At 42.6% G+C, this 27573-nt stretch overlaps 1 protein-coding gene across 1 annotated transcript in view; it reads right to left on the bottom strand.

Moving 5' to 3' along the window:
* kcnh8 (potassium voltage-gated channel, subfamily H (eag-related), member 8) overlaps positions 1-25305 on the bottom strand; it is a 40936-nt gene extending 15631 nt beyond the window's left edge. Inside the window, exons 1-7 of the mRNA XM_084031999.1 lie at positions 25193-25305; positions 12394-12627; positions 9477-9608; positions 6588-6715; positions 4887-5124; positions 4610-4767; positions 1548-1752 (exon numbers count right to left, since the gene is read on the bottom strand). Coding sequence (XP_083888125.1) covers positions 1548-1752; positions 4610-4767; positions 4887-5124; positions 6588-6715; positions 9477-9608; positions 12394-12627; positions 25193-25268 — 1171 coding nt within the window. The 5' untranslated portion in view covers positions 25269-25305. The remainder of the gene's footprint in view (positions 1-1547; positions 1753-4609; positions 4768-4886; positions 5125-6587; positions 6716-9476; positions 9609-12393; positions 12628-25192) is intronic.
* Positions 25306-27573: the final 2268 nt, after the last annotated feature.

The raw sequence follows: 27573 nt of genomic DNA, 5'->3' as shown, positions 1-27573 counted from the left end.
ATTGCAAAGAGTATCGGCATGTTAACGTGGTGTGCCACATATGATAGATGAAATAAAGCAGATATTAAAAGGAGAGAAAGAGATTTATGTGCAAAAACAGTGAAAGATCTGGCATTCTTTTATTAATGCCACGTGATCAATAATAAAAAAAGAAATCTGCATTTTAGATTTACAGCATTTATTCTGAGCCACAAACCATGAGCCATTTATTCTACAGATTTTTGCTCATAAAAGCACAGTGTTTCCTTTATATTGATTTAATACGGAGTGTGACAAAGCGGGATAAGGTCTCACTCAGCTAGAACAATGGAGATCAACTGAAAATGTATAATCTGGCTTACGATTGCAAACCAAAAACAACTACATCAGGAACGAAGCCGCCTGTATGTCACATGATAAGTAGCCATTGAAGATTCATCCATTTGGAAACCGCTGAACTTGAAGGGCTGCTGGACTGAGATCTCAAATCTCTGCCTTCTAAAAAACCTCAATCTACAACCAGCATTATGGTCGATACTAAAGGGCCGTCATTCACACACATGTAATGTGTATATATATATATATATATATATATATATATATATATATATATATATATACACATTACATGTTGAACACTTCAAGGAACACTTCACACGCTATCCAACTTTGACCTTACAGACCTTTGTCCTGTTTCACTTTATATTCACTGCAACCAGGTCCCTCCAGGTTTGTCGCTGCATTAACTGCATGAATCATTTTGTATGATAATACATTCAAGCGTATTTCCACAATGTTATGAGGTGTCATGTTTTGTGTGGCGAATCAGCAGATTCAGTGTCACGCTAACGAGGGCTCTGTTCACATTGATTGATCCGATCACAAGAGGACAGCTCAAGTACCTAAAGGCGCTCTGAGGACGCATCCAGATCTGATTGCTCAGACCAGATCCAGAGGTGTGGCCACATTATGTTGGCAGTGTGTACGCATGAATGTCTCCTCTGCATAAGCGGAAGTACGTACTCATTCATGTCCATATCAAATCATAAGCTGGCGTTCTCCACGACGTCTGAAAATATCCATAAAGCACATGGAGATATGATGAGTCCATCAAACGTCTTGGCTGATTTCATTGAAATTACAACCTGACAATGCCAAGAACAAATCTGTATTGTCAGCTAGCTAACAGGTGTGGGTGAACCTTATTGCACCTTGACGTGTTCTATCCAGCGACTCTTTTTGTCATTTCAAATGGGATCATGATCATGAAATGGGATCATGATTCTAATACCATACTGTCCGCTTCTTAACGCATGTTAATACCAGGTGGCAATGACATTATAAAGAGGTATACCACAGGCCTGTGAAATTGCATGACATTCCCCAGCAACAGTAATCACTAACACTAATCTAAACTCCAACGGTGCCTGAAGACACACTTCCTGGTTCTGTAAGAGTTCCCCTAGAGGAAGTCATTACGTCGTGGATCTCACTACAATTCTCCATTTCATTTTGAAACGTCAACAACCGAGCCGGGAGCTTTCCTTTCTTAATGTTCCTTCACTCACCAATATCCCAGTTGTGGGCGTTGGCCTCCATTTCCATCTTGCCGATGATGTACCAGATGCAGGCCATCCAGTGGGCCAGCAGGGCGAACATGGACATCAGCAGAGTCAGGACCACGGTGCTGTGCTGCGAGTAGCGGTCCATCTTCTGGAGCAGCCGCAGCAGACGGAGCAGACGTACGGTTTTCAACAGGTGGACCACCGACACCTGGGGATGAAGAACAAGGACCCCGGGCGGATGTCACCATTAATCCAGTTCTCGTTTGTTAGACCTACATTGGGATTGCCACTAAAACACACGCAGCGTATTGTTTTCACCTCCCGCTCCACAAGTACGGCTCCGCGGGGCAACGTGCATTATTCCTCGCTAAGCAGTGATCAAGTACCACAACAACATAACCTACTTTTCATTTCTTGAGTATTCCTGGTGTTGTGCTGAGGGCAAAGTAACACACACACACACACACACACACACACACACACACACACACACACACACAAAGAAGAGAGTAAAACAGTGTGAAAGTGAGGAGTAGGCTGCAACCGCTCCGTTTTTACAGACAGTAAATCTCTCCCTCTCTCTCTCTCTCTCTCTCTCTCACACACACACACACACACACACACACACACACACACACACACACACACGCTAATATCACTGCCTGAAGTGATACAAAGCTCTTAACCAGGCTTAATGTCCTCTCCAACATTAGTGGCTGCTCAAATTCATATTCTATAATTAGACCTTGACGAATGCTTGTAAAAACATCAACAATATGATCTATGTGACGTTTTTCCCCTTGATTATAAAACGACCAATTAGAGCAATCAGGCTCTTCGGTGGTTTTGTTTTTTAATCTCCCTGGTCCTCACCATCAGAGTACACTAGTTCTCTTCACCATGCTTCCTTCACTTTCGCTCTTCGCCACCTCGTTCTTTCACGCTTAATAAATTAAAATACTTTAGCTTCCCTTGGACTGACTTACACACACAGTGTTCCCGCAAAGTTACCTTTCCCACTGTAGGTGTGATGTGAATGTCATCCATTGTGCGCCTGCTCCTCAGGCAATCTCCACCAACACTCTAACATTGTGTAACCCCACTGGAGACACACACACACACATGTATGTTTCATGTGTATTCGTGTAGTGTGTGTTGTCTGTGTGTGTGTGTGTGTGTGTGTGTGTGTGTGTGTGTGTGTGTGTGTGTGTGTGTGTGTGTGTGTGTGTAGGGGTTTGGGGGGGGGGGAGGTGGAGACTGAGAAATTGGGACAGAAATTTTATGGAAACGGAATATAAAACTTAATAACTCAAATAAATAGAGGGGAGGAGGGGGGAGAAATAGGCAACAAAAGAATGATGACAAAAGAAGAGATAGGCGTGTGTGTGTGTGTGTGTGTGTGTGTGTGTGTGTGTGTGTGTGTGTGTGTGTGAGAGAGAGAGAGACAGAGAGAGGATGCACACAATCAGAGCGACTGCACAAAGCTCAGAGGAGAGGACGGTCCTTATCAGAGCTGCTCCCGTCTGCGTCCCCGCTATGTTTTATGGTGGTTTTTGCACACACTCGCTGTGAGAAATAGAGAACTGGTGCCGCACGAGGTGTAATGAAGACACCTGCTGAGCCCTGGGGAGAAGCTCCATCTCCTCCCCGCCATCTATCACCTCCCTGCATCCCACCTACACGACGTCCCCATTCTCCTCCAGCAGCACGAGCAGTAAAGCAATGCAACGTATCCAACAGCGCACACACACTTCCTGACACTTTCTCCGTTTCCCTCTGCCATTTCCCTCTGCCGCTCATGTTTGCATTTCCTCTTCTCATCAGGTGTGAAATTTACATTTAGCTACTTGATTGACGTGCTTTCCCTCTGCTTTTAGACGTCACGGAAATGCCGATTATTTCTCTCCCCGTAGCCTCGTTACAAGACAATCACAACAGTGCGGCTGTTCGTGATTATTTTAATTTATTTTATTGATGCAGCAGTCTCAGGCCGATAAGGATGCATCCAATAGCAACTAGGCCTCCAGGCCCAGGGGACACATTCATAGGAGCTTTAACGATATCAGTTAAGTATTAATAACAAGCTGCTGTCTTTGGCCCTGGTGTAAAGACATTATCACTACGGGAGAGCAGTGGCATTGTCGTCTTACTGCTGATCACTTTGCAGAGATGATTTTTTTTTTTATATGACTACAAAGTAGCTTTGAAATATGAATGATCTGAGTTTTGATGCAGTGCAGTGAAAGAGTGAAACTCTACTTTTTTTTGTTCTTCCTTAAAACAATGCATGTAATATCCCAATGACATTTTGTCATGTTATAAGTGCAACATGTTGTATTGCAGTAGAGCGTGTGAATTTCCATATGGATCCCACTAAGAATATGACACAACAGCTAGTGGGGATCCAAAAAAACAAACTATATTGAAAATGTTGACACACATTACAGTGGTTTATATTTCCCTAAATTAGAAATCCAAAATCTTAAATTAGAAAGCAAAAACTTCCATAAGCAACCAATCAAACGCTCCCTACTGTTTCCAATGGGGTGATATCATTCAGCTGTGGACAAGACAAGAACGTCTTCCTAATTGCTCCTTCCTTTCTTCCTCCATCGGAGTATTCTTTAGGGGGCCATGTGTTGGTCTCAACCAGAATAGAAAAAGGTTTTAATGATACAGTTTTGATTGTTTTCTCAGCCCTCGTACAGTATGTGGAATCAATACGCAGAATCAAAGAGCTGCTGAGGCAGCGCTGAAAACAGTCCATGCAATCTATTCTCATGAAACATCAAATGTGCTGGAGGTTGTTGCACTTGATGTATGACTGTTACTGGGCAATCCATCAATCATGAGTGTATCTACATTTTTTTTTAATCCTTCCTTCCATGTTTCTTTAATCTGTTTTTCTTCTTTTTCATAGACTTGTATTTAATACAAAATTATTGTTTAGATAGTTTATTTGGATCAAAGATTGATCAAAACACACAATGTGAATGTACAGCAGCTCACTGGTTGTGTTCTATGTTATGCACTGGGGGTCAAGCCACAGGTCAATTGTTACTCACCACGCTGACTTTGAAGGCATAGAGCAGGTCAAAGGGCAACGCGGCCACCAGGTCGATGACGAACCATGTGGTCAAGTAATGGATGCAGATCTGACGGGCGTCAAAGATCACCTGGCCCGATTTGCTGACAAAAGTTGTGCGAAAATTAAAAACAATGTCTGGCGGGGAAGACAAACAAAAGGATGTGGGGGTTAGGTTACTGCAAATGCTGGTTGTTAATTATATATTTTATTAATAATAATAATAATAATAATAATAATCATATTTTTCAACAGACCTATGATGAACAGTATCTCCACTGCGATATCACTGACAGTTGTGCTGCGGGTGAGGTCGTCATCATCACCGATGAAGCACACGTTGTACGGCACCGTCACAGCGACGTAGAATGTGGCAAGTAGAATGAGCCAATCCCAGCCAGCTTTTAATGTGCTGTAGTGAAGTAAGATGAACTTGGACTTCTTGGCGTCTGCTACCTTGTACTCCGGCAGAGCAGGTAGATCCCCGAATACATTCTGGACAGGACAGGATGAAACAGTAGGAGTGATGAAGTAGCAAGAGCATGTTGCATTTTACAGTGGGGATACAACATCATCATGGAGCACCCAAGGATAAACCAAGATAAGGCCAGTCAACAAACAAAATATAATAATAAAAAAAAACACACACAAACCAGCTTTCTTTATGTAACCGGATGGTTAATCTATCTAGGTGTAATTCACCCTAAGGTATGTTATAGTTCTTAAATGTGTTCTTTGTTGTTTTATTTTGAGTGAATCAGAAGTAAAATGTGAAATAATATTAAGATTTTTAAGCAGGCAGTTAAGAGTCTCACTTGCCATTGCAGCCTTTGACCACAGTAGGGCAGCATTGAGTAACATTTTAGTTACTCCGCCAAGTGCATCATGGGCTTTCTTCCCGTTTACGTGCGAACAACCCGGCGGTTTGCCGAGGCGACTGTCTAGTCGTGTGGAGTAGTAGCTAAATACGAACTTGTAAAATCAAACAAACAAACAAACCTGCGTATGCCACGTCGTTAGCACAGGTCCGGCTCCCGTCGTCCATCGCTGTGTTAGCATTTGCGGGGTAAGCTAATGTTAGCATTCTTACTGCTACCGCCGTGTTAGCACAGACACGGTGTTTACATTCATTCTGGTCGCGGTTTGAAGATGTGTTGAGTTGTGCAAACGATTCTGTGCCTTTTATAAGTATGTTTGTACATTTACAGGTTATTTCATCGTGGTTGTATTTTTACATGTATTTGACGTTGTTTCCCCCCTCTCATTTACGCACTCTGTTAAAAAGACATGTTGCAAATGTGGTCAACAATAAAAAAACAAACAAACAAACAAACAGACATTGGAAGTAATTGTTTCCTGTAATTCCCCACACTACATTAATTAAATAAAGGCATTTCCGGGTTTATTGTCAGAGGACTTCCAACGTGCCTGCTTAAAGACGGATAAATGCATTTTAATAAGAATATTGGACTGATTTGTCAGCTGGATTTTTGTCTTCTTTAAGATAAATCAGCTCTTTGCTAACACATTTGCCAGAAATCAATTACTCATGTACTCTATACTATACTGTATATCAACTTCTGTTAAGGTTAGTGAGAGCCAGAGACATCACAGTAACACCAGCTAGATGCATCCTGTCTGGAGTTCATTACTTTTATTGTAGACATTTGTTTCCTAAAATGTTTTTCTTCTGGTCACTTCTGGATGAATTGCTACAAATAACTTGCTATTTAATGTAATCTGTGATGGCGATCGTCAGCCAGTGCGATGTGTTTTGTTCACTGGAGAGCCCCATAGACACAATATTTCTCCTCAGCTCCCCGTCCTTTCATTGTGTCCATTGTGCTTCAACAACAGCGTTGATCTTCTTGCTTCCCCTATCACAACCCACAGCCACTTTTGAATGATCCTTCCTCACGTCGTGTCTTGCCCCGTTGTGTGAAGTGCTCCGATGATACCTTGTTGAGTTTAAGCTTGCTCTTCTCTCTGCTGTGGAGGTGACCGGAGATGTGGTAGAGCACCGTGCTGCTCCGCAGACGAGTTGAGCTGAACGGAGAGCCTGTTTTCACCCTGCCGCGCCGTCGCTCTGCCATCACACAAACAGACAAAAGTTAGAACACATCCTCCCCCCGACAATACTTTACCCCCCGAGGTTAACTCCTGATGACAGAATCACTTATCCTGCTTGATGAACGTGGGAAAAAAAGCATGAATATGCAAAAGGAAGAATGTGTTGTTTCTGCAGCAAATTGCAAAATGTTGCTTTTGTAAATGTCAAACAATGTGTTACCAGTTTGACATTATTCAGCCATAAATATTGGTTGATGATGTCAACACTCTCTTCAGCTAAGCAGTGCGATTTTTCCACCTTTTGATAAGTCACTACTGGGGCAGAGAGGCAGTTAAGTGGAGTGTGGTAGCTACTCTTTGTTTGAGTGGGTCTGTGTGCGCTTGCTGATGTGCTTGTGCGTGTATTTCTTCCGCCCGGTATTGTAGTAGTAGATAAAGTAGATGGTGTAGGAGTAGAGTGTTCAGACGGAGCAGATGGGTAATGGGAGAAGGCACTTTATTGCCGCTGGGTTCTGAGCCCCATTCTCACAGTTGTGAACCCACTGGAATGGGCCGAGGCCAGATTGGCTTAAGGCAGGGTAACGGCAATAACGAAGCCGGAGAATTGAAGTGATAACTGCTTTTGAGTGTCCTTTGGAAAAGTGTGTGCGTTCTGTGGTGTGCGTGTGTGTGTGTGTGTGTGTGTGTGTGTGTGTGGACCCCAGACGAGTCGAACAGACAGAGCCCATCCATAACACCGTGCAGCCTTGGGGGACGCGACACGGCAGGAGCACAGAGACAGAGACGGGCTTATTTTTAGATCTAATGAATTTCCCTCCGCTTTTTTAGTCCTTCCTGTGGCGGTAGGAGGAGTGTAGGTGGGGACGGGTGGGTGTTGTGTTTAAGGGGGGAGGCTGTAGGCATGTAGGACAGATAGGAGATGTGGGAATGTACTGTAGAAGCAGCGCTAGAATGGCTGGGGGGGAGGGAGGGAGAGAGAGAGGTGAGGAAAGAGAAAAAAAAGGTGAAAGAGGAGATTTGTGACGCCAGAGTCTGGGTCTCCCCATTTTGCACACACTGTCCACATTGTGAGAGCTAACTGGGTCACATCCGAGGTGTCTATCAGTCCTTGAAAGACTTCCCCCTTGTGTATGGAAATGTCCCGTCGATGTCATAGTGTCTGCATACCTCCAGGTACCTAATATTTCTCTTTTTAACCTTAAATCCTTTAATTCCTGTCCATCATCATTCATACCATTCTTCTCTGTGAACTTTGTAAATGTTGGTGTCATACAAGCCAAGTTTACTTACATACTTCATAAATCTTATGCAAAACTACAAAACAACACCCCTTTCAGCTGCACGGAGAACGTCACGAAGAAAAATGTAAGATTCAAAGGCATATTCTGATTCAAACTAGCTTTTCAGATCCTAACCCATTATTGTGAGGCGTTGTTCTCTGTCTCAAGGCTTGTTGCATCGGCCTCTTTCCTTTTCTAAGAAAAGCATTTCGTTATGTGGGCAAAAATAACTTTGCTTTCTGCTTCGTTCTCCCTTATTTACAGTAATGAGAGTAATTAGGCAAATCTAGGGTAGGCAGATGAGAAAAGTCAGGTTTGCTGCCTTCACAGACGCACACACACACACTGACCTTGTCCTTTGCTTTGTAGGAGGCTTTTGGCTTTAGCTTAGATGTTGCCCTTAAGGTAAACCTTTGAGGAAATTGATTTTGAGGGCAGAATTTGCAACGTTGCATCCTCGTTGCTCTTTATATTTACAAATGCACGACTATAATTGCAAATACCTGGATATCACAAAGGTGTGTCTTTATGATCTAATATAGAGATTATGACTCATCAGACTGTCCATCATCATAATTACCTTTATTTAGTGCTACTTTCCAACGGCAAATGCATTTTTTTAAAGATGTTTTCTTCCACCTGAGTGAATATGTCATCATGCATACTGTCGTCATTCAAAAATTAAATAACCACTCAGTTATAAATATAAACTTATATATTTCAAGTGATCAACGTTTGTTAATGAACTCTCATCCATATAACCTGCTTGTTATGGCTCCAAACCGACAAAAAGGAAATGGGATCTTCCATGAGCTTCATAGTGGTGGTAACTCAGACTGTACCATTTTTTTTCCAAGTACAGATTGGAGTTTCATTGTTTGAGGGAATAGTCTTTTGAAATACATTATATCTACATCGTTGATAATTCCGTTTACAGACTGTTGGACTAATGCTTTATTTTATTGTCTAAATTGATGATGCACTGACTTGTGTTTGACTGAAGGAGGATTTTCATGTTTAAAAGCACGAGGTAGAAGCTTCTCAGGGTTAGTTTGTCGTTGGAGTTAAAGTTGGTTCAGTTCAGGTGCAGATCTGTTTGACGCTTAGTCACGAGCCTCCTTTGTTTGTCGACTTGTTGGTGTGTAACGTTCCACTAAAACCACTCGGTGAAGATTACTCTGGCCTCTGTGTTCACCTTCCTCCACTCAGCCATTCTTTACACCCACCGCGTGCCTACGATGACTTAACTCTCCCTCCACTGGAAAAACACATTGCCGTTCAGGATGATCTAGGCAGCAGTTACATTCCCCATAAAAGGTATTCACAGCAGGAGGGGGATAACGTGGGTTCTCTCCGGGTTCTCCGACTTCCTCCCCAACCCAAAGACATGCAGGTTAATTGATGACTAAATTTCCCCATAGTGAGAACGTGAGCGTGAACGATTGGAATCCATTCAGCAACAATAACGGCACATCTTTCACACGTGCACATGCTGACCTTCCCTCTTGTCCTCTTGGATGGCTTTGGCTTTAGTGTCGGTGAGGTCCTTAAACGAAGCCAGAAAGAGCACCACATCTCCCTTCTCGTTCTTAATCGGCACGATGTCCAGCAGGCACCAGAACAGCACAGCTGAAAGAGAAAAACACTCTCATTAACACTTTTCCACACCATCTCCGATTGTACTCAGAATGGATTTACCACGAGTGTGTAGAGCAGAACCGGTTTGATCCCCAGACTTATTAGTAAGCCTATCCACAGTTGGACGTCCCTGGGGACAAGCGGAGCCTTAAATAGACCAAGTCCCTGTTCTCCAGGCACAGCAAGAGATGAACCCATCTCTGAGGTCCCATCTCCTGCTAAATGGATTGCTTTTCAGAGGAACTGTGGGTCAACGTGTGTGTGTGTTGTTGTGTGTGTGTTTGTGTGTGTGTGTGTGTGTGTGTGTGTGTGTTTCTACACTTGTGTAGTGCTTGTGCTCATTACTGTATCCATTTTTTTTTTATTAATCAAAAAGATATGAGAGGAAACCAGTTATGGTTTGTAAAATGCCAGAGTATTACATAATTCTGTGCATAGGTGTGAGCAATCACTTTTTCAATTAGTCTTTAATTCATTTAGCGCTTCTTCTTCTTCAGAACTTCTGTCTGAATTCCCATCAGCCCCAGCTGTTATGTAATATGACTAACTTCTGACTACATATACGATGATACAAATGGTCACAGGATACGTGATGCAGCGCCACGTTCCCTCAAATGCATTGTTAACAGCAAGTATATCTCATCCGTAAGCAGAACGGCAGCATAATAAACTATGGCATCACACTGTTTTGATAAAGCACTGTGAGTTGGGAAACTAAATATAATTAGTCGGACAACACACAGTTGAACCTGACAAGCGGAGTCTGAGTTGTTCTCTAAATGGGCTACCATATTCTAAATGAGGTAACAATGTGATCGGTCTTGTGGTTTTCTTCATGTCGTCTCAGGGGTTTTATTCTTGTTAATTAATGAATCGCATTAAATTCATCCTCATGCTCTGGCAAAGGCATAACAGTGTCACTGGTATATATATTTATTTCCCTGGTAGTTCTATCAGACGTGGGGTATTTTTCATCTTTCCTCTTTGATAGTTTGATTACGGAATGCATTCCTTATTTGAAAGTCAACTAATATGTTTGTTATCTCGTCGCCTTTTAACTCCACCTTCAAATACTTATGCGTAGCGCATCGATGTTGTGAAGCTGGGTGCCTTCAAAGCAGCGGTCATGGTCTACCCTTCATTTCTCTGGAAATTAATTGAACTGATTACGAGGGATTTCCCACGGAGTTCCCTCCCATCACTCCCACTCACTAATACACTCGCCTGGTGATGACTCAATCACAGACGTTTTCTCCCCGTGTGTGAGCGTGTGTGTGTGTGTGTGTGTGTGTGTGATTGTCGGCATGCCTGCGAGACAAGGCGGCACCATCAAGCCCACGGCGAGAGAAATAGCGTCCCTGATTGCGAGCATGCAGCTTCCTTTTTTCTCAGGCTGCAAACAAACTGAGTCAGCTACGTTTACTTTTGCGACTCCGCTGTGATAGACGGAAAGAGAGGGATGAGACGACATTAAAAGGGAAAAAAAAAAGGTATGATAAGCAAGGGAGACAGACAGGCAAGCCGGCACAGACTGATGTGAAAATGGTATATGGGTGAAAATAGTGACAGTGGGTGATGAAAGGCAACAAGAGGAAAGAGTACAGAAGGGGAAAAGAGATCTGTGGATGACAGGAAAGACAACAAAGCACGTGACAGACTGGTGTAGACAGTCACATCTGTGGTGCTGTTAGCAGAGCTGTGTCTGTGCAAACTGCATGAGTCATCTGTGAAATGTGCCTTTAAAAAAACCCCCTCTAAACTCATATTTCTTTGTACACAAATGAGATGTGCAACCACTGTCGCCGCTCTGTTGGTGGGATATATCGACACTCCACTGAGTGGTTAGGGCAAAACAAGTCCAAGTCACTCCCTCCCTAACGTGAACACAATCGCACTGAAAGGGTAAAGTTAAATGAAAAGGCAATTCAGTCTAATCAGAGTGAGCTTTCAGGTCCAGTCCTTGTAGTTGCGTGATCCGGACACGGGAGAACTGTTGCAGAGCCGATAAAGTAAAAAAAAAACAAAAAAAATCAATGATTCTCTTGATTTGCGACACAGCGGGTGTGAAGAAATTTACCAACGAATAAGTGCTGCCTGGCTCGATCAATAAAACGACTGAATCTACTGCAAGAACGTGAAGCATGAAAGTGAAGAAAACTAATCATGCAAGGGCACAAGGCACCATCCCACATCACACCCAGCATTTATCCATTGGTGCATGTGCTCATTATTTTCGGCTTCGTTTTTGTTCACTGGCCAGCTGGCTAATCAGCGAGGCACACACACACACACACACACACTCAACCACACTGTGGCTAGCTGCTGATCAAAGGAGACAGGGTTAAGGAGTCACTAGCTGACAGATATGAAAATTTAATGTGTCTCAATGTTAAATAATAACCGCCGGACTTATGTGACTGATTGCCTAATTTAATCACCTTTTAATGAGAATGAGCCAATAAAAAAGTTCTACATCCATTAATCCAGCCATTCCTTCATCTAGCCGGGGTCCGTCTTAGCCGATTGAAATGTGGCGTGTCCAGAAATAGCCACAGAGAACTGCCATTCATTTATGGAAATACACAGGCAAAGTTCAACATACTAATGAATCTGTCTGTGCACGGTCCGGCTTTCTCTGCTGGTCTACTTGTCTTGGTTCCAACACTTAATTGTTATATGGTTGAGCATGTTTTATGGTAAAGTGGCGAGATGTGAGCCCTAAAGACAACAATTCAACCAACAACTTAAAGCAGAAACTGGCCTTTCCACTGCATACCTGTCTTTTTGTAGAACATGATCTCATCTTTGAATTCCTTTCGCTCCTCCAGGGCGTTGTCGATGCTGAGGATGACGCTTTCGCTGGTCTCTATCCCGTAAAGGAACTTACAGGCACAGCTCTTCTGCATGACCTCGGTCCGGGAGAAACCTGTGAGCTCACAGAAGCCATCGGAGCAGTAGACGATGGGAAACCCCTTGGACACCTGTGCATTGGCCAGGATGAAGTTGCTGTCTGCAGGAGAAAAGAGGAAAGACGAGGCGAGGTGAGAGGAGGACAAGGAGCTGAGGTGATAATATCATTCTTGAGTAGCATTATTTGATGTTTCCTGCTTATCCAGACTTGGACTCATGGTTGTCTTTTTTTTTTATCCCTGAGTTTAAATAATGAGCAGGCAAGCAGCGAGTTTAGCTCAATTCACAGTGTCTCTTAAAAAAACGAAACAAAGAAATGCACCGTTAAACTTCCCTGTTTAACATATCTTCACACTGAATGCAGTGACAGAATAAAATACCATTCAGTGTGTTTTTCTGACACCCGGCAAGAAGGAAAAGTAGTGGGACTCCCCACAGACCCAACTGTAGTTTTAAACAGTTCATTATTGTGTTTCTTCAAGAATCCCTAGAGGTCCCAGGAATAATCCCTGGACAACAACTGATCCATAGCACGGCAAATATCCGGTGAGGCAAAGTGCAAATATAATGAATTAACACTGGTAATAGTAATTGGCACCCTGGTGAGGATGTGTTTGAACTTCAGTCGACTAAGCATGAAACCTGCTATTATTTTGTTTTGGCCACTTGGGAGAAGCACAACCAGCTCTAAACACAACACTGACATCATCTCAGTGGAACATTTTACTTACAATACAAATAATGGTGTTTTTTTTAACATCCAGCAGGCATTAAGTTTTATTAGGAGTCTTGTTTCTGGTCTCCTCACAAATGTTAGTCAAATGTTTGCTCTCTAATTGGCCACGGCAGTGACATCCGTGTTGTTTTCACCTTGTGTGTCATCATGGCAAAATGTAGTCCCGGGGATGCTAGTTGTTGTCGTGTATATTTCTCTTTCTGTGGGGGAGTCTTCACCGTGATACCGTGCAAGATGTAGTCACAATATCTCATAGGTTTGACTCTGAGTTACTTCATCATAATTTCAGTCCACAAAACAATTATTGGGTGTCATATGTTATGTGCCCAGAAAGTTTGTCGCTGTTTACATTCCTCCTGATGAAAAAGTGCTGTTTTTACTTTGTTTTGTGCCTTTGTTTTTCTCATGTAGCAGTTGGGCTTCAATTGGATTTCATTGTGCACAATAGCAATACATTATCCTTTCATCCTTATTTCTGGTTTACTAGGCACTCCAGAAACCCCCATGTTTGTGCACAAACACCGAAACAGGATTTTCTTTTAATTATATGTCCCGTTTAATTTTAGTTTTCCCAGATTAACATTTTGACTACAGTTCTTCTCAGATGTTGTATCGCCAGCCTTCTGCTCTCTCATCCCCCACCACTGTTGTAACTTCTGATCATAATAATGGAAACAAATTCAGGTGGCCACGGGTGCCTCTCTGGCTCTGTTTTAACGAGATCCTCAGCTCAGGTGGATGGAGGCCTGTGTGGGCTGCAACATGAAGGTCGTTTACCTCAATAAACGACTGATTTATCTGCAAGCTGAACAGCAATGGAATACTACTCTCGAAACTCATTCCCTCGTGTCAAGGAAGCGACCCCGAATTTGTAATACTTTTATAGAGAGTTGCAGTAAAGTGAGGTTATGAAATCTGAGTAAAGAAAAGAGTGAGAGAGGAAACGAGTGGGGAGTGATGACGGTGAAAAAAAAAAAACGTTAGTGCTGAAGTCGATCACAATTAACTGGACTATTTGTGTCCAGCTCTAAATACCCGGTTGAAGTGGACCAGCTGGTTATACCTGAATCCATCTATTATGGCGCACAAACACACACACACACACACCAACACACCCATCCACACAAACAAACAAACCCCCACAGAGCCACCGGAGCACAGAATGATGCTGAGCTGTGCTGATAGACAGGTAATGTTTGCCGTACAATACCCATTATACAAGACAGTGGGCTATTATGGTTCGGCAGATTCTATAATGTGCTTGCGTGTAGAGGTGTGTGTGTTTGTGTGTGCACCTGCTCAAACTAGCCCCTAAGTTTCAAATCAAACAAACACATATTTAAAGATACATGCAGCATTCACAAATTTCTACCCCAATACATTTACAGACATTATTATCATCCCAATGAGAAAATGAGTCACACACATTTAGCCACACACTCGCATACAGAAACACTCAAAGCGACGTGAGCCTGTTTATAATCATTTCTTGAGACGTCCTGCAAAGCGACTTGTTTCAATTACATTTCATCACAAAAAATCAATTTTCTGCATCAATAATTCCTTTTTCCACCTACCCCGATGTTTAATTGTTTGATGTCATACGTCAGGCTTTGTTGAAGAAAAGCACCTTCGGTTTGAACGGGAAATACAACGGGAGAGAGCAAAACCCTTGTATGCGTCCCTCAAGAGGAATGAGCAACATGTTCCTTTTTATAATCCCATTCAGCGATCAACTACTGCTTCTGCACGCCTGCTGGCACTAAACATTGTAATTCATGTCACTATCAGGAATGTGGGACTTAAATACCCTGGGATTATGCAATAGTGAATAAAGGATAGTTCTGTTTGATTAAAGTTTGGGTCTTATTTTCATCATCATCACACTCTAGGGACAAGGCAACATTTGGCCAACTGAGGTTTTAGGCCTTACTTTATAGTTTTCTTGTCTGTGGCTCTCAGACAGCCACAAGTCCATTTGTTTCTGGAGGCATACATCTTTAAAAAGGGGTCATAAATACATACTTTCATCACTTAAAATGAGCTGAATACTGAATAATTGCCTAAAACAGCTGAAAATAGTAGTTTTTTAGCAAGTTACTCAAACAGGAGTAAATACTGTATTTTGATACCCATTCATGAAAGAGAAAAACCAAAGCAGAACGTCATGTCAGCAGTTATAGTCTGACTGCATGGCCCAGACAGATGGTCAGTGCGGGTCTCAGCGTTGGGACCGGCTGTCAGACTTGAGGCCCCTCAGGCCCCGGCTAAGCAAGAGAGAAACGGACAGGACTGCTGGCCTCTCAGGGACCCGGAGCAAAGCCCTGCATCCGGTCTGGTGGCAGCTCCCCAGAGCATTAGAGGATGGTGTTGACGGAAAACGCATGTTTACAGTGAAACACACACCATACTGTGTTTGACGGGGGATTAGTTTGGTTGGATATATTTGACAGATGTGCTGTATGTTGTTTGAGTGTACTTGATGCATGTGTGCATAGAGGAGAGGCAAGTTGATTGGTTTATATCTTGTGTTGAGATGCAGATCTTCAAATGTTCGCTGACTGCATGAATGGACACACAAGCAAAATGTCCTCACCTGAAAGCTTGTTGTTTTAGATAAAAGTACGAGACTGACATACTGTATACTTCTGAAAGTTTTACACGCACTACTCCAAACACAGGAGAGATTGGATTTGATTTCTTTTTTCTTTTACTTATGTGAAGTTATGTGTTTTGCGGTTGCAACAATATGGCCTTATATAGACATAATAAATGTGCTTCTTTTTAGAGTTTATGTAATCAACAAGTAACAAAATAATTAAAAATGTGAAAAGATAATCAAGAAAAAAACATGACCATTGGCAATTTTAAAGGCCCTAAAAATCTATAGGTTCTTTTATGAGCAGATATGAAAATTTCTGCTGATGTTGGAACAGTTTTGTTTATTTCGTGACAGACAGTGGAGAGAATTTTGTTGGAAACATGAATCAAGACTTAGCGATACTTAAATTAACATGTAATGTTGCCAGGCCACCGCCCATCAGATCAACCGTATCTCGATCACGATGAAGGCTGTGTTTTGGGGTGCTATATTCATTAAAAAGAATATCGGATGTTTTAAAAAAAATACTCAAACGTAGATAAATTCTCATTATATATTTAATGTTTTAGAAAACATTTATTTTTTTAAATCTTTACAAGCTTTTTTTGCTTTTTCCTTTCCACAAAATGCCATCCTCCTCCCTCCTACTCTACCTTTCATTTCTCCTCCTCCCTCCTTCTGTCCTACTTTCCCTGACTCCTTCCCTTCCTCCTTTGCTAATACACCAGCATTACACCCCCCTTCTTGCCTCCCCCAGCCACTACTATTCCCAACTATGCTTCCTTCTCTCCTCTCCTCTACACTGCCCTTTTCTCTCAATCACTCCCACTGTCTTTGGCTCCTTCCTTCCTTCCATACAAGCTGTTAGCGTTTTGGATCTCTCCACCTAATTACTCTTCATCCTCTCTACCCTTGGAATTCTACCTGACTACCCCCCCCTTCCCCCCGATCCATTTATTTCTTTCACTTTTTGCACACGTTTACCTTTCCCCACCACTACCTCTACAAGAGCATCATCTGTCTTCTTTTGCTACTTTTCTCCTGTAACCGAAACTCTGCTAAAGAAAAGTCTGAATCGCCTCTCCTTCTGAGCCCTTTTCAAATCTCACTGCCTCTCTTTAGTCTCTTTCTATTTTTTTTTTCCTACTCTGGGTCAACCCCTTCATCGCCTCCCATTTCTCTACTGTATCTCTTTCTCCATTCTGAATTTCTTTTGGCTAATTGCTCTGGTGTAGAAGCCCATAGATCACCTCCACTCATGCTCACACTATTGCATGACAGCTGCTGGAGAAACCCCACAGGGACACAAGAGGGGGAGCAGGGAAGGAAGGATGGAGACAAAGAAAGAGAGCGAGAGGGAGGAAGGACAAAGGAGGAAAGGGGACATGGGAAGAAGAAAGGGAGACTAAGCCTTCTCATGCAATAAAAGTCAACTGAAGTGCTTCGTATTTGTTGGTCAACGAGCGGTTTGTACAAACTATTAATAAAAGATAATTTCAAGTGTAATCATACCATCAAAACACTGGCAGAAGAGTGCCGCTTCCTCCTTGGAATGCATTCCTTTTAGTGTATATTGAAATATAATATTGAATAAAATATGGAATGAAATGCGAATAGGATCTATAGAGGAAAATTGACAGCTCTACTGTGCAGCTTGTTCTTTGTCTTCATGTCTGTTCATTCTGGTTAAACACTGGTTATTTCTGCAAGTAAGAATATCACTTCACTACTTGGTATGGAAAGTATGTTACTCATTATAATACTATTCCTTTTGTGATCCCCCTCCAACCAAAATCAGCACAGGAAGTAACTTTTCATGTTGTTAAAGCAGGAAAATCAGTAACTCCCTCTGCATTGATCTGTGAATGATTGTGGTCGATTCTTAGGCAAGGCAATTTTATTTGTGTAGCACCTTTCAACAACAGGGCAATTCAAAGTTAAAATTTTAAAAATAAATAAATAAAAACAAGAATATCAAGGAATACACAGTATCTGCTGTCCACAGCTGCTCTAGATTGAATGAAAAGCTTCTCCTTCAGTTCATGAAATCGCTACAGAATGTAGTGGCAAACATATGCTGATAAATATGAAGCCAAGTGCTGCGCTAGAGTGCAGAACCATTACGCACGACTGTTCAGTGTTTACCTTCATCATATCAAACGACACCAGGCTGCTACAGTATAACCACACGGACATCACACACCAGACTGTTTGGTTAAAACTCAATATTCTGCTTCCTTATGAAGGTGTTGGAGGTTACAAGGGTTCCCCCTTTCCAACTATGGGACCTGTGATGTGATTTCACCACAGCACAGCGATATTCACCTTCACTCAGCCGTGTTGCACGTTTTGCTGCTGCACATGCATGAACCAAAGACGAAGGAAATGGAGACGCCCATACAGTCCATGCATCTACCCCCTTGTGAGGATGCAGTGCACCCTCGTAGTACCAGGCCTGTCTCTTCATCTCTCTGCACGGTCGCACATGAGCCGATTTTTACCAAAGTTCATCTCGAAGCAAAGATAAATAATGAATAAATGCGGCACGTCCAGCTTACCTTGCACAATAACCAAAATCATTTTCAGGTAACGCAGAAAGGCAGTGATACATTGTTGTATAGCCCAAGCTACTGGCTATTTTATTTAGTTTTCTTTTAGGGAAGTGCTTTGAGTGAATTTTTGTTTCAACTGTTAATAATCAATCATTACACTGTTTATGTGAACAGAAAGATTCCATCTGCTGCCTTTGTCAAGGTTGAAATGAGTGATCAAGTTTGGCGTCCCGGCTTCAGAGCCTCCATTCTTGTACTCTAGTGTTGATTCATTGAATATGTCTGATCCACACAAGGTGATTGATTGATGCCTTTATTCATGGTTCCCCAGAAAAAATAATAACTAGGTGGGTCAGAGGAAAGTCTAAGGCACAAATTGCACTCTCAGGTGAATTCCTTCACTTCTAAACCGATGTTATAGTTTGTGTTACCTTGTTCACACACTGCGGTGTCCCAGATTGATTGGTTTAAACACACTTCCAAAATGCACCGTACGCACATCCGCCAGCTCCTAGACAGACACCATTCCTAAAGTAAGCATTGAGCTATTTACAGCACAACAATTCACATGATGGGTGAGCAAGCGTAGGGGAGGAATGGAGACACAGCATGAGACAGAGAGAGGGAGAGGGAAGCAGAAACTGACAGGGAGAGACAGCGGGTGGAAATGGATGGCGAAACAGGTGAGAGAAAGTGATCGATGGGGGGTGGACAGATAAGGGGAAGAGAAGGGGAGCCTGAGAACGACACCGAGGCAGACCGATGAGAGTGGGAAAGGGACAGAGGGTGATGAGGTGATGTGAAAAGTTGAAAGTAAGTGAGATGGAGCTGCGAGATGTGGGATGATGAAAGATGGAGATGCAGCGTGGTCAAAATTGGGAGGGAAGTGGAGAGATGGATGGAAGGACCTCCTCACCTCTTTGCCAGAATTCATGGCAGCCTCTGAGAAACCGCTACAAAGCAGTCACATAACCACACACACAAAAAAAAAGTCACTTTCGAGTTGCCATAGTAACCACTGACACACACCATAGCAACGGAGGTTACAACTGTGCAATTTGTCTTGTGTACTGAATCTAGTCGGCGCATGCGGTTATAAGATTAATGTCACACACCAGAGTCCCTGTACTGTATCAACAAATCGGAGTTGTCAATTTATTTGTGTTGAAGTCGGGGCGCACACATACAGGTAGAAGACACACATGCACACATTCACACAGCCATGTGGTAATCCTCTCTCGCCATATCACTGTAGAGAGAAAATCGTTAGACAAATCCACAGCCTTAATCTCTTCTGTGGCGTTTTACTATACAGTCCCCCTGGCTCTCACCAATTGAAACATTACACCGGTACACTCCTGTAATTTGCAAGTCTGTCTCCCTGCTTTTAAAAAAAAAATGTTATCTACTCTTCTCGCTCAGTATCTTTTTAACCCTCCATTGTCTCGGCTACTTCCCTCTCCGCCTTCTCAAAATTCCTGTCAAGCCTCCCTCTCTGTTTCCCACATAACCCAATCCTGTCATTTGAAAAATTAATTGGGTCTAAAAATGGCTGACATGGCCAAGACTTCCGCTGGTTAAACCCTGTTTGTCCATCGTTTTGGACAGTCCATTAGAGACGGTGATTAGGAGAGGAATCTCGCTAATTAGGGGGTTTAACAAGGCAGAACGTCCGTGGTAACTGGGAGGCACTCGAACCAAAGTCCCAGTAGTTTGGTGGAACAGACAGGGTCCTCTGCCCCTTTAAGTGCACAGAAATATCAAAGTCTATGAACTTCCAGCGAGGACAGCAAATGCCTGCTGAGTCTGATGATGGAGGCTTTATTCTCTTAACAGAATACTTTGTCAACGCCTTGTTAAAGCCAGTGGATACTGCTGGGTTGCTATTAATTCAAAACACAAATTTACATTTTCCACACCGAGCCAATGCCTTTAGCAATGTCGCTTTACAGTGAGTGAGTTGATTGATGCTCAGGATCTTGTTACTTGTAAGCCCTTTTCTGATTAAAACATGTTAAAACATGTTGTCTTGAGGCACATAATTGTTGTTTAAGTGTATTCATCAGAGCAGCAAGCACCTATTTTCATCAACAAAAACCCTCTGATTAACCCAGTAAATGCTCACTACATGCCCAGAAACAAACGGCACACAAAAGTTAGCAGCTATTTGATGATGTATATAAGTGTGCGCACGCAGTTTGGCAATGCAAGTACAGCAAGTACAATAGCTTGTCAAGTTAGGCAAAGGCATTAACCAGCAAAGATCCAGATCCAGTATTTAGTAGCAAGATTAATAAATGTATTTGGTGGAGACTCCTAGCATGTGATGCTAGACCACCGAGACCACATAGATGCTTCCAACCAAGTTATCTGTGCTCATGTGCAGAATGTGAAATGTTGAACCAACAGAATGTGTCGGTGTAAACGCCTTCAATCAGTTGTAAATATGTAATATGTATAAGTTAGTTAACGCTGCGACTCTTTAACACCTGTTGCTCTGAAACGGCCGTGATTCTGTTGTGATTCTGTTGTGATTCTGTTGTGATTCTGACAGTCCAGCATGCAACAACCAGACATGTTGATGCTGGTAGCAGTTTTAACCAAACGTTTAAACTTGCTAACTCATCTGGAGGGCCGGGGCAAAGCGACACTTCGGTTGCCAACATGAGCACGGAGAGTTTTGATGTGATTGGCTGTGAAAGGGTCCATTTCACAAGGAATGCATGAATGAATTTGGCTGTGCTACTTTCCAGTGCAACGGATACGGTTTTATAGGAAACGGTCCTTCCGTGTTCTACATTGTTCATAGGATATAGCACAGCGTCTTCATTTGTGCTTACTTTTACCTGAAATAAAACAGTCTCGATATTAAGTGGGCTTTGGAGAAAATGGGAACAGCAGTGCCAATCCACTGGCAGTAAGTGAGCGTCCCTCTGCACCCTGCAGCACTACAGTCAATGATGATTGATTACTCCCTCACAGTCTCATAACTGCACTCATTACTTCTTTCACAGCCGTTCTCTAGCTGAGGATGACGTTAGAACTGAACCTTTTCACACGCTGGCTTAATCAGATTGTAAAATAACAACGTGCAAAGGGTCTATTAAGGGAATTAAAGAGTTGCTGATGTTTCTGACACTCTTTGACATATATAGTCCTGGCTATTCCCAATGCAGGACCTTGATTATCTCTACTTTAACAAACCCCGTTGAAGCATGCGTCAGCATGTGGTCTTTCATACCCAGTAATTAGCTCCCTGGGTCTTCCTGCGGGTCACAAGGTTGCTGGTGAGACCGATCCACAGGGACGGCAACAGTATATCCGTGGTCTTCTCTGAGACAGCAGAATGTGGTCGTGACGGTTTCTGCTATTGTGTGCGATACTCTGATGACTTTTTAAACACTCACATGGCAGCGAGTGGTAAACATGATCCACACAGCCACCTTTTAACAGCTCAATAAGGTGTGCTGCATTTAGATAAGTTAATCAGGGGAGAGGAAACTTCTCCTTTACTACCCGTGTGCCCAAAGACACAGCTACACACACACACACACACACACACACACACACACACACACACACACAAAACAAAGTTTTGTGACACAAACTAGCAAAGTGCTGACATGCTGCACACATTCCTGTAACTTCATGGTCTTCCCCCCCTCCTCTCTCTTTCGTTCAAACACACACACTTAAATATACCAACTCACCATGCAGCTGTTCCAACTCTTGGCATCAGTGATTGTGACAGTAATTACCTGCCTAGTGGAGGTGGAACTAGTGTCTGCTGAGAGCTAGAATATAGCAATCTGGAACAATGGTGCAGGACGGGGCGCACGCAGCACATATTGGGAGATGTTACACAGCCTTCTGCAACAACGCTACCACCAAACTGTCTGCTTAATTTGGCAGGACAACGCAACGCTCTCTCCATCGCTGCGACAAAAGCCATCATTGGTCAGCAAGTAGGAACCGGCGATCAGACCGTATAAGTGACGTCAGTTCAGAAGTGTCCATTTATTATACTTAAGTTAAACTTTAACATAATTGTACTCGACCATTACCATTCTACGCCACTTGGTACTTCACTAATGTACTTCACTAATGTACTTTCTCATATGGAAATAATGTAGTACTACCAATCTGCCCAGTAGTCTACAAAGTATCTCAAATTGACATTGATGAAAAACAACTCTAAAATGCATTTATTATTGGTCAACAGAATTATATAATATTCTTTAACAATATTACACTGTAAAAGGAGTAAAAGTATTTCAGTATATCAATTTTTAACTAAAAACTTTTTAAACTTCTCTGTTGTGAAGATTAACTGGTTTTCTTGGTCTTCTAAATAAAACATCTATATAAATATATAAATATCTATGGGGTTTGGACCATTTGTTGAACAAAAGCAATTTGAAACTCGAGCTTTGTTGAAACGTATTATTTCATGAACTAAACCATTAATCTAGAAAATAATCACTAAAATAAAAAAATGATATTTGCAGCCCTAAATTGACATAGCTTCAGATTACTATGGGCTAAGTGACAGTGAGTGTAATTGTAATGAGCAGCACTCGGCTCCTGTGATAGAAAGGTGGTGAAATTAGTCACCTGGATGGGCCACTGTTGTAGTGATGACAGAAGGTGTCACAGCACCCTCACAGTCATCACAGTGCAGAGCCACAGACAGATTCTGTTATGTCAGTGACTCTGCGGGCAAACAAGGACACACGGATCCTTAACACAGTTATCAGAGGTGTTTGTGTCTGTCAACCATTCAGTAAAACAAAGCATGTAAACACTGTTCAAAATAAACAGACACTTGGTCCAAATCAGCTGTTTAGATTTTAAGAAAACGATTTCAAGACATTTTCAGTCTACTCTCATCTCAGCTGTTTTAATGAGCAGGAGTGTTTTTGGTATCTTCTTCCAGCTTCTCTTGGTTATGCCTTGGACACATTGATTTATTTAAATACACCTGGGTATGAGCATGGATTCCTCCCTCGCTCTTTGTAAGCACTAGAAAAGGTTTAATCCATTTTAAAGGACAACGATTTGCCTACTCTCACTTTTCATCCATTTATCATTCACTGTTTCCAGGTCCGACCTGCCTGGCCGTGCTGTGCATGACGTAAAAGGGGATCACATAGCAGTGAACCAAGCACATCCCCTATATTTGCTCCTGGATAGGCCATCAGACCTAATTTGTCCAGTTGAGCTCCACTGCCTCTAGTCTGCCCCATCATGCGGTTGAAATCCAACTTTAATTTCCTCTACTTTGCAGCTCAAGGACAACCCATTTGTACAGCACCTCCTAAATTCCCTTGTGTTAAAACAGAGCTTCTTCAGGCAGCTGAATGTTTGTTGGCACTCGACATATAAACTGCTCTTCGTGGTGCTCAACCTGCAGATATGGGCACTGAAATAAGGAAGGATGTTGGTTATTATAGTGTCTCAAAGTGTGGATTATGAGTGGGGTCAGATGATGAGTTTGGGTTATTGGGTATTACCACTGAATGTCTAAGATAGGGATTTAAAAATAAGTGTGTTAGGGAGGTTGTAGTGACTTTCCCCCACACCAATAATGACACAAAAGGTGTCATTGTGTTTTTGACAAATCGACAATGTACAAATTCTCCATAAAGTATGATGCCCCTCTAATAAGATGAACTATGATGCACTGATACATGAACCTGCAACTATAAGTTGATTGATCGATTAGCTGGTTGACAGAAAATGAATGAACTATTTAGATAATGCCAAAAAAATCACTGGTTTCAGCTTCTCAAATAAATGTGCAGCGTTTCCTTGCCTTAACACTAAACTGAGTATCTTTAAGTTTTGGACTGGTAAAAATGAGTTGCAAACCTACTGATCCCTCATATAACTACCCGGAGAGCAAAGACAAACTATTGGAAAATGCATAGCTGCCTCAACAAACTGAAGGAACTAAGATGTAACCCGTTATAAACCTTAACATGAGGCAGAAGGAGACTAAGGCCTGAAGAATGAGAGCAGGGCAGCTCAGCTTAACTAACGTGGAGCAAACGTCAGCTGTAAACCATGCTGATTTCTATGAATCCTCCCAGAGAAATACCGTCTACTTAGATAAAAAGGCGAGAGTTCAGACAAAAGTTGTCGTTTAGAAATGCCTCAGTAGTGCCTCAGCCCGGGGAAAGACTAGCGGTAACGCCGCCGCCGACCAATTAATTTTAATAAATGCAACTGCTGGTTTCAGACCTGCGGGAGGAAGATCGCACTCGGCGCAATACACGTCGGGCCAAAGAGCAGGATTAATAAAGGTTAACTTCATGGAGAGAGAGAGAAAAACTCATGTGGACAACTCTGAAAAGTTTCATTCAAAGAGATGACCGAGGCGGCAACTTGTCCAGGTGTGTGGTGTTTAGTTCGGAGGCTGCTGGCGCCCAGTTAACCCTTTGTCGCTGTCCGCGGTGCTGAAAGCTCAGCACCGCGGACAGCGACAGCCTCGGCGTCTCCAGCGTTTCTTTGTGTGGTCCTCGGGAAACTATTTGGAGTTAGCTTGAAGTTAAAGGAAAAAAACTGGGTCTGACATATCTGGTACCCTGATGCCTATTGAAAGACCATTTGCATCAAGGAAAATACATCGAGAAGCCCCTCATTTTCCTTAGACAATTGCAGGTGTTGGGCTTGTAATCTACTCAAGGATTAGGACAGTATACAAAACCTCAACCAAAAGCTATAGCTGCACACACACACACACAAAGATCCGAGTAATTAAAAGCAAACTTACGAGTGCCATCGAACCGTGTGGCTATAGTGTCCAGAAACGTGTTCTGTGGCGCTAATAATCCCTTCATCACAGGCATTTTCTCTGCTTAATATCGAAGTCCCCATCAAAGTTACCCAAGGCGCAAGTCGTCCAAATGTGCGAGTCGCTCCCCTTTTAAACCGCGGAAGCTGTATGAACAAGGAGCTCTCCGGTCAAGTCAGCACAATGCGATCCCCAGTCAGCGGAGGAGTTCACGTGATGCGCGCACCCGCGTGTCTGGAGCCTGTGTTGCGTGCGTAAATGACAAGAGAAGCTGAAGCTCACAGGTGCAGTTCAGGTAGTAGCCAGGGCCGACCGTGAGAGAGTGGGACTCTGTCAGCGGTGCCATTATTGTGCCGCTGGGTACAATGATCATCTCTCCACAGCGCGCAATGGTGGGAGACATCAATCACGCTCAGACAACTGTGATCAAACGGGGGGAGTCAATGTGGACACTTTATTCTCTCTCAGTAGCGTATTGTAGCGTTTTATTTTTTAATCGTCGCATTGAGAAAGAAAGTCACAGAATGATGAGGGTGCAATTACGCAACAGAACCAATCAGCTGTAAAAACAAAACAAAACAAAACAAAACGACAAAAAAAAAAAAAGACAATTTCGTAAACCACCGCTTCCTTTTGTTGCAGAAACAGTGTAAATGGACAACGAGAGAGACAGAGAAAGCCCAAACCAAAAACAACTGAGGACGGAACCTTCAATTAGCCGTTAATAAAACGCATAGTTGGACAACACGTTGCAGAGTGATTGCTTCCGGAGGTGCATGGCTCATTTGCCCATGTTGTGTTTACTGTCTGACTGCCAACTTGTCCACGCTGCTCTCTCCAAGCGCACACAGCTGGCCACAGGAACAAGTGAGGCTTCTTTTTAGCGCCATCTAACGGCAAGATTAAGTAACGACCTGCATGGAAAACGTGTAGCCGGGCTGGGGGTCAATGAGCAACAGTGAAATGTTCAGCAGACCCATCCGTTGCACCATAGCGCCCTCACGTGGACAGTGGAGGCGAAGGCAGGGGACACCCTGGACAGGTCGCCATCATATCACGGCTGACAGACTCAGACAGACAGGTGAGAGTAGCTAACCTAACCTGCATGTTAACATGTTTATGTTCACCTTGAACATTTCTGTAACAAGATGCATTTTGTTCTGAAAGTGTCAAATAAGATAATTTGGGAACAAACAGAAGTTGGTGAAGCTAAGAAACTATTCTCTTATAACAGTCTCATATCAAATAACTCCTTCCACCTAGAAAGTGGACAAAAAAAATCTAACTTTTTTGTGCACAGGTTAGTTGGATCTCATTTTGTTCGTTAAGACCAGGGCTGTTGATATGTCGACTGATTGTAAGATACACCAATTGCTTAATACGTTGAGAACGGTGGTTATCCGATGAAATGATGGCAATAATTGTGAAAATTAGTTCTCAGAAAATCCCAGTTTGCAAACTCTAATCTGTAAATCCACAAGTTTTACAATTGCATGCATCACGTTGAAAGTACAACACCTCAAGCAAGTATAACGACAAGCTGGAGAGCATCCACGCAGAAACACACGTATGCAGGCGAAACAGAACAGAACCAAACTCCAATCTAGGTCAATCCCATTACCATCAGTGCCAGAGCACAGGACTAAACACCAAAAGTCAAGCACTGAGCCTCCTACTCAGATCCTCCACAACAGTGAAGCAGCTGTTATATCATAGATGTTATATCAAAGCCAGGTTATCAGATTCTCCAAGGTTGACTGCCGTGAATCATATATCACCTCACAGGCTTCAAATAAAGGTACGTGCCTTCATGCACTCATACCAAACACAGATGTGATACACGTCAAGGAACGCGAGTCGCGTCCCTGAGGCGAGGCAGCGTGAAACAGAGATATACTTTGGTAAATGTGTCGGTTAATAAAATTAAAACAGACAGCTAAGGCTCAGTAATGCTTCACCTGAGTAATTAAGTGCTTAATGCATCATTTAAGCCTGATCACTCTTCCAGACACACATTTATTGGGTGTGTGTTTGTGTGTGTGTGTGTGTGTGTGTGTGTGTGTGTGTGTGTGTGTGTGTGTGTGTGTGTGTGTGTGTGTGTGTGAGTGTGTGTGTGTGTGTGTGTGGTGAAGTGACAGTTGAGTCAAAGTGAGTCATTGTTGCTCACAATGTTACCTCTCCAGAAGCTTTATTACACCTGCATCAACATATTTATTTTATAGCACTTAAAACAAATTACATAGCGCCTATCAACACAATTAAGACCCGAATGCAGTCGAACAAAACAACAAGAAAAGCATTTAAATTTAAATTTGAGAAATTCTATATTCTTACACTTACCAACGGGTAAAAAATAGAAT

The sequence above is a fragment of the Eutrigla gurnardus genome, assembly GCF_963514095.1.
Source record: "Eutrigla gurnardus genome assembly, chromosome: 17".
NCBI lineage: Eukaryota > Metazoa > Chordata > Actinopteri > Perciformes > Triglidae > Eutrigla > Eutrigla gurnardus.
This window is presented reverse-complemented; position numbering and strand designations above follow the sequence as displayed.